The 12,845-nt window shown below is 34.7% G+C and overlaps 1 protein-coding gene across 1 annotated transcript in view; it reads right to left on the reverse strand.

Annotated features, from left to right (window-relative positions):
• The window catches only part of LOC149801956 (gamma-tubulin complex component 4-like), a 66,370-nt gene that overhangs the window by 45,120 nt on the left and 8,405 nt on the right, over window positions 1-12,845 (reverse strand). Inside the window, exons 4-7 of the mRNA XM_089956355.1 lie at window positions 12,256-12,312; window positions 8,514-8,593; window positions 3,219-3,408; window positions 1,747-1,921 (exon numbers count right to left, since the gene is read on the reverse strand). Coding sequence (XP_089812481.1) covers window positions 1,747-1,921; window positions 3,219-3,408; window positions 8,514-8,593; window positions 12,256-12,312 — 502 coding nt within the window. The remainder of the gene's footprint in view (window positions 1-1,746; window positions 1,922-3,218; window positions 3,409-8,513; window positions 8,594-12,255; window positions 12,313-12,845) is intronic.

Raw genomic sequence — 12,845 nt, forward strand, 5'->3', positions numbered from 1 at the left:
ATTCTAATTTTTTCCTTTAAAAGGAAAAACTATTTTTAAACTAGTAAATCTTGCCTTTTCGATATTTAAATGCCAGAAACATTGCAAATATTCATGACATCATAAGCATAATGAAATAATTAATAATGTCAATGAGTGCACAATTGTGGAATAGGTGTACCCCACGTGGCTTTCTCACATTGGCAAACTGTGTCACATATACTGATATGTAGGAATGTGAGAAAAATAAATGATTACTGTATATATGTTATGTTAACTGTACAATTTCTATTACACTATCATATGACGTGGGGTGATCACTAAGTTGGAGAAAACCTAAAAATCCAAAGCAAAGAGCAGACCTTGGTTTGGCAAACTTGCACTAGTCACCACTAGGGATAAAGTGAATATCTTACTATGGTACTATGAAAGTCAATTTATATCACTGAGATACCTCAATAATTAGGTTAAATCAAACCATTGTTTCTTGATTTTCTTTTATTGCTGACCATCTGAACACTGCAGACTGCCTAATGATTGCTGATGATCTTGGAAGACCACTTAATGATCTATCCTTATGATAAATGTACCATTACCTAACTTCTGTAATGTGATTTGCATAAAAGTGCTACATATAAAAAACTGTTTTAATAATTGCCATTTTGTGTTCAATAAATAAAAGTACACAACTCGTATTTAAATATTAGTAGTATTTCCCTGATTTAGACCAATGTTTGTATCATGCTAAAGTTACAGTGCCTGAATGATTTCTGTAGTACCGCTAAGCACTGGCTGCTTCTAAACAAACATGACAGAAGTTAGTGTGGGTTCTGTGCTGGGATGAAATTCCATAATTCTGACCAAATACCATTAACGACTTAACACAGGTCACATGGCTTATAAGCTTTTCTATCTAAGGTCAGGTGACAGATGAAATGTCACAGAGTTTTACCATAAGCATCTCCATAAATGGCTGGGAAAGGGACAAAAGGTGCATGGTTTCACTATAAGCTTTCCTATCAATGGTTGGGTCACATGATTTCACTATAAGATTCCCTACCAATGGTTGGGTGACGCATGAAAGATCACATGGATTTAATATAAGTTTCTCTATCAACAGTTAGGTAATAAAGTAGTACAGTAAAACCTGTCTTGAAAGACCACTGCTATGTGAGACCACCTGTCTTGATAGACCATATTCTCAATGCACATATTTATTGATTATATAGTGTTGTGACCTGTTATGAGAGGGTACCAGTCATCAATCTGATTAAAATCGTATTTCCACTGTCTTACATGAAGACGTGACAGCGAACACTTAGGGGTCGTGTTATAGTGACCTCTGAATCAACCAATTCAAACTGCAGCTTTCAGAAATTTGAAGGTGAATCAAATCATTCAGCACACATTGATCCTCTTCAGCCATACTGCTCAGTCTCCGCAATGTGAAGGTATAAGACTACATCTAGCTGAAAAGATTAGCAGTTATGGTAATAGGTCACCAGAACATGACCCGTAAGCAGTCATTGTAAGATCTTCACGTAGGACAGTGGAGATCTGAATTTAATATGATTGCATCTGTCATGGACCATGATTTTTGGGCAGACTGTACTTGTGTATATGGACCCTTTGTGCACAATGGTTGTATTACACAAAATTTTATAACAAGGTAGTAAATATGAGAAGAAGCAGACATTAATCAGAAAATATGCTATATATATATATATATATATATATATATATTCTTTAAATCAATAAAGTTTTAACCTCTTTTATGTGAAGTAGGTTTCTTGTCATCTTCAAACATCTGAATTGACTCTCCAACAAACAGAATTTTGTTGGCCACCCTCACCGGAATATGGTCAGGTAGAAGGCTGCTGTTCACTGAGAAATGGTGTCGACTTGGTGTTAATATGTCTGGCATGTTAATGGATAAGATTGTCTGTGGAAGAAAATAACAGAATAATATATAGTTGTCTTCTTATTATTGAGCCCACCCTGAATCCCTTGATGAAAGGCCACTGTATCCTTCACCAGGTTAGTGCAATTTGACCATTTTTCTCGTTCACCTCATTATATAAAGAATAGACTTATAAGAGTGGACCACTGTACTGTTCTTATTTTAAAAAAAATGATTACATTCATTAAGAACAATATAGTTAAGTCTTCTTAATCTTATAGGAATACAAATTAGATTTAAATTAATGGCATGCCACTATTTCCCAGCACTCACCTACTTTTTTGACTGCCCCTCCAAGATCTGTACCCTTAACATCAAGTCCCAAAGGGTAACAATAGACCAGGGGTCAAAATTTTGTTGTATGGCTTAATGTAAGTGTATACATGCTTATAGGGTGGGAATCTAAACATTTTCCAAAGGTATGACTAAGGGCCAAGTCCATGTGTGCAATGATGAACTGTTGGATCAATGACAGTTGCCTGAATGATACGTTTTTTCATGATCAATAGATGTATTCTTCTTTTTCTTTTTTCTTCTTCTTCTTCTTCTTCTTCTTCTTCTTATGATTATTATTATTATTTTAGGGTGGGGAACTTGTTGGCTTCCAAATTATGATTCCAGAGCTAACTCCCTGGGAATGAGGGATACAACTTGGCGGTCAATGTCAGTTGGATGTATAAACTATTTATTTATGACCCAGTAAGTGTATATATGGTTACTGGGAATGGATCTCCAAAGTTAAGTATAAGAACAGACCCAGTTTCGGAGCTGATATCCAGGGGCTGCCAGTGTATATCCCCAGGGCATGACCAAAGGATTTCATTTTTACCCCTGTCTGATACATGACATTGGCAATCACAAACACCAATGATGGCATTGTTGTAAACATTAGTATATGATACAACTCTACTCAGGGCCCTTTCAACGATTAAACTAAGAGGTCAAAGAAACTTTTAAGAGAATTGGTAAGTTTTGTTTGTATTTACAATAGTAAGCATAAATACTAATAATAAAGATGATATGGTTAGATGACTGTAATAAAACTTGTTTATCTTTAAAATGATCATTTAATCAATCAATGCATGCTGACAAACTCAAGACCACAGCCATCTGAAAATCCATAAAGATTCACTGAGTTAATCAGATGCATTGATGTGATATGGAGAAATTCAACCACTGGGGGAAAAATTCTCAACAGCAACAAGTCTTCTCTTTGTTCCTCCACATGAATGATTTTCTTATTTTCTAAAATTGCATTCATGATAAAGTAGCAAACTACCTGCAACTGTCTCCCTGTCACTCCCATAAGTCCCAGATCATCTTCTTCTTCCTGTTTCTGAAGAGACTGATCCAGTTGTTCATCTGAAGACCGCTGTATGAAGAACTCCTGGTAGGGATCATTTAGGGAACCATGCAACAGCCAGGCACACAACTGCTTAAACATCACTCCGTTACATACATGGGCTATCCTGGAAAAGTAGGCATACTGACATGATGCAGTTGATCATGTGGCTGAATACAACAATCAAATAAGGCCAGTGTCGGCAAATCAAGTCCATAATCTAAGCATTGATATAAAATGTGTTATGAAATTTTCTATGACTGACCTTTACTCCAAAGGGCTGAGTGAGCTCCTTAGACAATAAATTGTTTAAGCTTCATAATTATTCATTCCATTCACACCAGTCAAAGCAGTGAGTGAGCTTGTTGCAGAATGAAATATTAGCTTCACAATGGTTCATCCCAAGATGAACAAATTCCATCAGAATCAGACAGTAAAGGAAATACAAGCAAATGAAACAAAATTATGATCAAAACCTTAACAAAAATGTCATATGACTGATTTTTACCACAGGGTCAAAGGGGCAAGAAATTCTGTTGCAGAATGAATGACTTTAGCTTTATACTGATTCGTTTAAAATAGGAAGAAATCCATGAAGGGCTTTAGGAATATACACAACTTAAAAAGCTTTGTTGTTGTTGTTGTTGTAGGGTTTAACACCATTTTTCAGCACAAGATAGGTTATACATGGTGGCCAGTATAACTGATGGAGAAAGAACCCTGGAAAACCCCAGGAAGAACCACCAACCCAAGAGAAGCTACTGGCAAGCTTTCTCACATACCCATGATGGCCAAGCCTGAGAGTTGAACCCACACAGACAGAGGTGAGATGGCAGTGATCCTGAACGGTGAGCGCTTTAGACCACACAGCCACTGGAGGCCCCTTAAAAAGCTTTAACCAAAGCTTTAATATGTAGGTTTTGAGGCTCTAATACTAATTTTATTTTATAACTTTCTGCAATTAATGCATTCTATATCTTTTCCTGGCACTAATCCCCAGTCCAATGAGATTATTTTCTTCTCCAATTAGAAACTGGAAGTCTATAATAATAAACAGCATGATTGTGGTTAACTTCCAATGACTGGAATATCATCCTTCTTTGACTTGGATCAATACTGAAAGGACATAAGCGCAATGAGGAAGAGAGAATTAGGCAATAATAGCAGGAAAGTGTTACACAATTAAAATTGGGCCCCCAAACTTTAGTGACGATTCAATAGCAGTAATATTGCAATGCAAAAAGGGAAACACCTGGATATCCATAAATAATTTTAAGCATAATTTCTTGAAAAAATAAAGTTTATCAGCTGGTTTGACAAATGCTATGAAGTAGTTCTAAAACAGCTGTCTTCTCTTGAAAGTGTTTTCAAAATAAGTCTCAACTGGATCGCTACTACAGCTATATCTTCCCCTGTACACAGTACACTGCTATAATGAACCCATGTTATATTCAGAGTTCATACAGTCTACGAGATGCTCCCAGGATTTTATCATAAAAGGGGATTTTCCCTTTTGTCACCAAAATAAGAGGGGAGCAGAAAAAAATGGGGGAGGGTGAAAACAGACATAGTTCAATATTTACCGAACACTTAAATATCAATCTCTCTTCTTCCTGCTCAACTCATGTTGGGGTTTTAACAAAGTCAAAATCTTCAAACAATGTCCCCGCTAGTAGTATAAGCATCGATGTGTTTATTGTATATGAACTTAATCTGCTCCTAAGCTGTGTGGGAATATTGTTATGCGGTGAGAAATGCCTTTCACAGTCTGAGGAAGCATATGCCTACATACGATCATGTGATTCAGCCTCACATGTAAGACCTGAAGTCCTAAAATTCAAACAGCTGATTTACATTGTAAAAAGGTTACTTTTCCCACAACTTTAGCGAGAATCACAGAACATATCTCCTGCCCTGAAGTTGTCTTGCAAACATTTATGCCCTGACATCCAAGAATTTGAAAACTTTGCTGCACATTTTGGCTTCTGTTTTAGCGGTACATCTAACTCAGCATCTGACACTGCTGTTGAAATATCACCCTCCATTCTATGAAAAACTACACTGATTTCTTCATTCCACATTCACTTTCCACATTCCTGTCACCTGTGACTTGAAAGTCCATTTTCCACATTCCCACCACCACTAATTTGCTGTTGAAAATAATCAGTAATTTTACGTCCTGCTATGGTTGATTTCACTTTCCAGAAATGGCCAAAAGTTTGTGCATATGAAAGGAAAGGATATGAATCGCAAAACATATTTAGGACATGTGTTTCTGTTATATATAACTATTGGAATTTCCAAGTTTCTTTAGTATTAATATACATATGCTGACTTTGGAATGGAAGCGATATGATGATTAAAAAAATATCATTACTTTTGAATTTAATTTTACATTCTTATTTGTTCAATGTATCTTAACATAAATAAAATATGCAAACTGCTATGTTGAGTACATTTTTATATGTTTGACTTTGAATTAATCTGTGAAAGTTCTCAAGCATCACTGCTTTCATACAAATTTTGCACATATTGCATTATCACATGCACTTGGTGAATCTTTGCAGACCATAAGACATTATTTTCAAGGACTTTTCAAACAGTATTTTTACTGAATAAAATACCAACATTCCAAGTTATGTCTCTACTAGAAATATTGCTTGGAACAGCATGCCTGGTTTTGTTTTGGAAGAATAGTATGAATGGTGTACAGTCAAGTCTATCGAAGTCCATAATATTTCTGCTTTTTAAAAACATCCTCCCTTGCTGCAAAATTATCAATAATGCAAAAGAGCAGAGCAGTCACTGATCTTAGCTGTGGTGGGGATACTATTATCATTTCACTCAAAACAGAATAAACTTCCTGAAGGAAACAATCTTGCATTTCTCTTGTATTTCTCACTTTTCACACGAGACTTGAGAGCACTTTCTCCCATGCTGGAAATATCCAACATTGTGTTATGAACTTTATAAATCTTCCTCTTTTTTGTCTCCCTTTATTGCTTTTACCTTACAACTATAACATGGGTCACGCTCCAATTTGCTATTGTATATACAGCTCATGATAGGTCACGTGTGTCACGTGTGACCTAGGTAAGCCATCTGCATTGACAGTCTGATTACAGTATCACCTATGCAAAGGGATACACCTCATTCCAGTACCTAGTAGTGTCATTTAACAATTCACCAACTCAATTTTACTGTGTTATGCTCTTTTAAATTTTATTGTAAAACTTTCTTCTTTTTACTTTCTTCTTTTTTTAAAAGACATTTTTCCAGAGTACTGATAAAATTCAGGGAGTTTTTGAAGAAATTCAAGTAGTTATTTCAGAAATGCAACCAATTTCCTATAACAAAACCCATTATTTTGAAATTCAGGGATATTTCAGGGCAACCCTCTGAATTAAAGAAGTTTCAAGGCTTTGGAAAACCCTCTCTTTTGCTATACAGTCATATATATTTTATCTGCTATAATGAACCAATGTTACACTGCTATATCAATTCAGATGTACTTCAACTGCTATAATGAATCAATGTTACACTGCTATATCAATTCAGATTTACTTCAACTGCTATAATGAATCAATGTTACACTGTTATATCGATTCAGATGTACTTCAACTGCTATAATGAATCAATGTTACACTATTATATCAATTCAGATGTACTTCAACTGCTATAATGAATCAATATTACACTGCTATATCAATTCAGATTTACTTCAACTGCTATAATGAATCAATGTTACACTGTTATATCAATTCAGATGTACTTCAACTGCTATAATGAATCAATGTTACACTGTTATATCAATTCAGATGTACTTCAACTGCTATAATGAATCAATGTTACACTGCTATATCAATTCAGATATACTTCAACTGCTATAATGAATCAATGTTACACTGCTATATCAATTCAGATGTACTTCAACTGCTATAATGAATCAATGTTACACTGCTATATCAATTCAGATATACTTCAACTGCTATAATGAATCAATGTTACACTGTTATATCAATTCAGATGTACTTCAACTGCTATAATGAATCAATGTTACACTGCTATATCAATTCAGATTTACTTCAACTGCTATAATGAATCAATGTTACGCTGTTATATCGATTCAGATGTACTTCAACTGCTATAATGAATCAATGTTACACTGCTATATCAATTCAGATTTACTTCAACTGCTATAATGAATCAATGTTACACTGCTATATCAATTCAGATGTACTTCAACTGCTATAATGAATCAATGTTACACTGTTATATCGATTCAGATGTACTTCAACTGCTATAATGAATCAATGTTACACTGTTATATCGATTCAGATGTACTTCAACTGCTATAATGAATCAATGTTACACTGCTATATCAATTCAGATTTACTTCAACTGCTATAATGAATCAATGTTACACTGTTATATCAATTCAGATGTACTTCAACTGCTATAATGAATCAATGTTACACTGTTATATCGATTCAGATGTACTTCAACTGCTATAATGAATCAATGTTACACTGCTATATCAATTCAGATATACTTCAACTGCTATAATGAATCAATGTTACACTGTTATATCAATTCAGATGTACTTCAACTGCTATAATGAATCAATGTTACACTGCTATATCAATTCAGATTTACTTCAACTGCTATAATGAATCAATGTTACGCTGTTATATCGATTCAGATGTACTTCAACTGCTATAATGAATCAATGTTACACTGCTATATCAATTCAGATTTACTTCAACTGCTATAATGAATCAATGTTACACTGCTATATCAATTCAGATGTACTTCAACTGCTATAATGAATCAATGTTACACTGTTATATCGATTCAGATGTACTTCAACTGCTATAATGAATCAATGTTACACTGTTATATCGATTCAGATGTACTTCAACTGCTATAATGAATCAATGTTACACTGCTATATCAATTCAGATGTACTTCAACTGCTATAATGAATCAATGTTACACTGCTATATCAATTCAGATGTACTTCAACTGCTATAATGAATCAATGTTACACTGTTATATCGATTCAGATGTACTTCAACTGCTATAATGAATCAATGTTACACTGTTATATCGATTCAGATGTACTTCAACTGCTATAATGAATCAATGTTACACTGCTATATCAATTCAGATGTACTTCAACTGCTATAATGAATCAATGTTATTTTCAAGAAGTGCCAAAATCAACTTTACCTGTTTAGAGATTCTTTAACTAAAGGTAAACCACACACACTACTCTTGTGTAAAATATCAATGATGTAGCAGCCATGCGCCTGAAAGAGAAATATGAAATATAATGAGAACCTGTTTAGATTAAATTTTATAATTTCACTGACAAAAGCTTAATATAAATTACACAATTTCTGTGAGAGATGATTTCTCGGTGAATGGCAAAACATCATGTGATACGAGACTTCTTATGTCCCACTGTCATTCGTAATGTTGCAAGGTCACAACATTATTGACTTTTACGTATATCCTTACATTAAATTATATGCATCTTGAGGATGAAATGATTTTAGAAAAATTAGATCCAAGTAAATTCAAATTCTGTCTCAAAATCACATAATAAAAAAATTACAGACAACTGTTTCAATGAATATTAAGTTCTAATAACCAGTAACCTATTAAAGTGACATACACCCTGCATTGGTCAATATTATGTTTACTGGTTCTTTAAACTTTATATTCACTTCAAAAAGGTCCATAATTGGAACTTTATTATATAGCTAAAGAAATATACACATTCTGATTGGATCATAGTCATCTGATATCTGCATACCTTTCTATGTCTCATGGTTTTTCCTGAAGATCTAGTCTGAATACAAGATACAGAAATATTATTCAGGCATTTGTGATGCTGCCAAGATGCTGTCTTCTTGCAAAAATAAAACTGAAGTCCAAGAAGGCAGATGACACATTATCACATGTACAAGTATATATGGAGTATAACTTATAGGAAAACAAAAAAAGCTTGTTTTGTCTTTTGAGTTCATAGATATGCAACTAATGTAATAAGAGGCAACTAATGTAATAAGAGGCAACTGAAGTAATAAGCAGCAACTAATGTAATAAGTGGCAACTAAAGTAATAAGAGATAACTAATGGAATGAGATAACTAATGCAATGAGAGGCAACTAATGTAATGAGAGGAAACTAATGTAATAAGAGGCAACTAATGTAATAACAGGCAACTAAAGTAATATGGGGCAACTAATGTAACGAGAGGCAACTAATGTAATATGAGGCAACTAATGTAATAAGAGGCAACTAATGTAATGAGAGGCAACTAAAGTAATGAGGCAACTAATGTAATGAGGCAACTAAAGTAATAAGAAGCAACTAATGTAATGAGAGGCAACTAATGTATTAAGAGGCAACTAAAATAACAGAGGCAAGTAATGACAAAAAGAACCAAATGGTGCACTTGTTAGTATCCCAAATTCACAATTGAAAGGGTATAGATTTTAATCCTACCATTGGATCAGCTACCATTTTGTGTCTCTGTGCAATGCAATTACTTTAATTTCTTTGACACTAAATAATTACTAATGTTGCTGTGCCATAAAAATATAAACAGACAGTATTCCTAACACAGTAGACCAAGAGAGTATTACTAACATAGCAGACCAAGACAGTATTCCTAACATAGTAGACCAAGACAGTATTCCTAACATAGTAGTCCAAGACAGTATTCCTAACAAAGTAGACCAAGAGTATTACTAACATAACAGACCAAGACAGTATTCCTAACATAGTAGACCAAGACAGTATTTCTAACAAAGTAGACCAAGACAGTATTCCTAACACAGTAGTCCAAGACAGTATTCCTAATACTGTAGACCAAGACAGTATTATCGACACAGTAGACCAAGACAGTTTTCCCAACACAGTAGACCAAGACAGTATTCCTAACATAGTAGACCAAGAAATTATTGATAACATAGTATACCAAGACAGTATTCCTAACACAATAGTCCAAGACAGTATTCCTAACACTGGAGACCAAGACAGTATTCCTAACACAGTAGATTAAGACAGTATTCCTGACACAATAGACCAAGACAGTATTCTGAACATAGTAGAGCAAGACAGTATTCTTGATGTGGTAGACCAAGACATTATTCCTGACACTGTAGACCTAGGCAGTATTCCTAACACAGTAGACCAAGACAGTATTCCTAACATAGTAGACAAAGACAGTATTCCTAACATAGTAGACCAAGACAGTATTCCTAACACAGTATACAAAGACAGTATTCCTAACACAGTAGACCAAGACAATATTCTTAACATAGTAGACCAAGATAGTATTCCTGGCACAGTACACCAAGACAATATTCTTAACATAGTAGACCAAGACAGTATTCCTGGCACAGTAGACCAAGACAGTATTCCTAACACAGTAGACCAAGACAGTATTCCTAACACAGTAGACCAAAACAGTATTCATAACACAGTAGACGAAGACAGTATTCCTAACACAGTAGTCCAAGACAGTATTCCTAACATAGTAGTCCAAGACAGTATTCCTAACATAGTAGACCAAGACAGTATTAATAACATAGTAGACCAAGACAATATTCCTAACACAGTAGACCAAGACAGCATTCCTAACACAGTATACAAAGACAGTATTCCTAACACAGCAGACCAAGACAATATTTTTAACATAGTAGACCAAGACAGTATTCCTGGCACAGTAGACCAAGACAATATTCTTAACATAGTAGACCAAGACAGTATTCCTGGCACAGTAGACCAAGACAGTATTCCTAACACAGTAGACAAAGACAGTATTTCTAACACAGTAGACAAAGACACTATTCCTAACATAGTAGACCAAGACAGTATTCCTAACATAGTAGACCAAGACAGAATAAATTCAAATGGTCAGTCCCAACAGCTCTTTTTGACAACAGACACAAAGACCCAGAAGTGGAATACTGCATCTAAGTACAATTCCAATCTACTCAGATGCAGCCTAAATCAAACATCCCACTGAGATAGTAATACAAGACTGCAGCCTCTACTACCAGAGCTCTTTAGATAAATGTTATAACAGAGAAAGATGACAAAAATGACTTTCTATATTTCTAATCTTAACTAATTTTGGACATTTGTTGCAAGACAGTTTTGCTAAATGCAGGCTTGGTACACACAACTGATTTCTATGACTCTTACGCTTTATGAAAGACAAGAACCAAGTCTTCCAGATGTGCCAGTCTGTACATGAATGCCATATGTTTGCTGTCTTCTACTAGTTACTCAAAAGAGGAAGAAGTTCTGAGATGAAAAGCTACTGCAACAAACAATGAGGCCTTTTCTCCTGCTGGAACTGCAAATTGATCCATTAGGTAGACAGCTCTGCAGAAAGGAGGTTGTGAGACTTTCAAAGTTTCAGTATCACAGAGAAAATGCCATTCCACACCTAGTATATACATATCTCTTATAATAAGAAACAGGTTGAGCAAAAAGGAAGAAATAACAAAAAACAAGTCTCCAGCAACTGCAATTGCTCACAAATTTGTATGCAGTTAATTGACTAGAGCAACTCCCTTCAATACCCTCCTACTAACCCCACCTCCCAGCCAGTGATGCAGGGGATTATAATGCATGAGATAAATGATGAGTCTTCCAGCTATGACTGCATATATAAAATTGGATTAAACATATTTTGAAAATGTCATTGTAACTGAAACTCTGTATATCTGACCTCTGATTATTCCCAGGAACCCAAGAGGTGGAAGCCAGGATGACCATTTGTAGATGGTTTACCAAAAAGAGAGCATAACTATGGTGTTTTGTGAATTTCTACTCTGTAATTTTGCACATGTGGTAATGGAGAGACAGATGGATGGATGGAAGGTACAAAAATATTCCTTGCAACATGGGATCATAATGATACCTATAGGATCTAAACAGTGAGACCTACCTTATGACTTACAAGCTGCTCAATCACTGAGGCAAGTGCTGGAAATAAAATCTGGAACTGAAAACAAGAAAAAATGGTCCTATTAATACAATGAATTTTGCTAAAGAACATATTTACCACTAAGCATTGTGAAATACTGCGCCAACATTTCCAGTTCTAGTTAGTGAATTGCACATTACAAATATTGCATTCAGAACCAACATCTCAGTTCTTTTGAGGGCCCTATACATTACATGACTAAAGGACCAACTTCTCATTTCTTTTGAGAGTCCTATACATTACATGACTAAAGGACCAACATTTCTCAATCCCTGTGAGGACATTCTACCTTACTTAAACTGAAGGCCAGTATTTCTTAATGCCTGTGAGGGCATTTTACATTACATAAATTAGAGTCCAGTATTTATCAATCCTTGTGAGGGGATTATAACAAATATGAATAAAAACTCAACATTTCTCAATCCTTTTGAGGACATTCAACATTAGATTTTGCAATCCTAAGTGAATATTGCAAATTTATTTATTCTGGAGAAACAATGTGGTTCTGACAAAAATTTCAATTTTGTTAGTACTTACAATGTGTGGATTGA

The sequence above is a fragment of the Sinohyriopsis cumingii genome, chromosome 4 (genome assembly GCF_028554795.1).
Source record: "Sinohyriopsis cumingii isolate HCF-2022 chromosome 4, ASM2855479v2, whole genome shotgun sequence".
NCBI classification, from domain to species: domain Eukaryota; kingdom Metazoa; phylum Mollusca; class Bivalvia; order Unionida; family Unionidae; genus Sinohyriopsis; species Sinohyriopsis cumingii.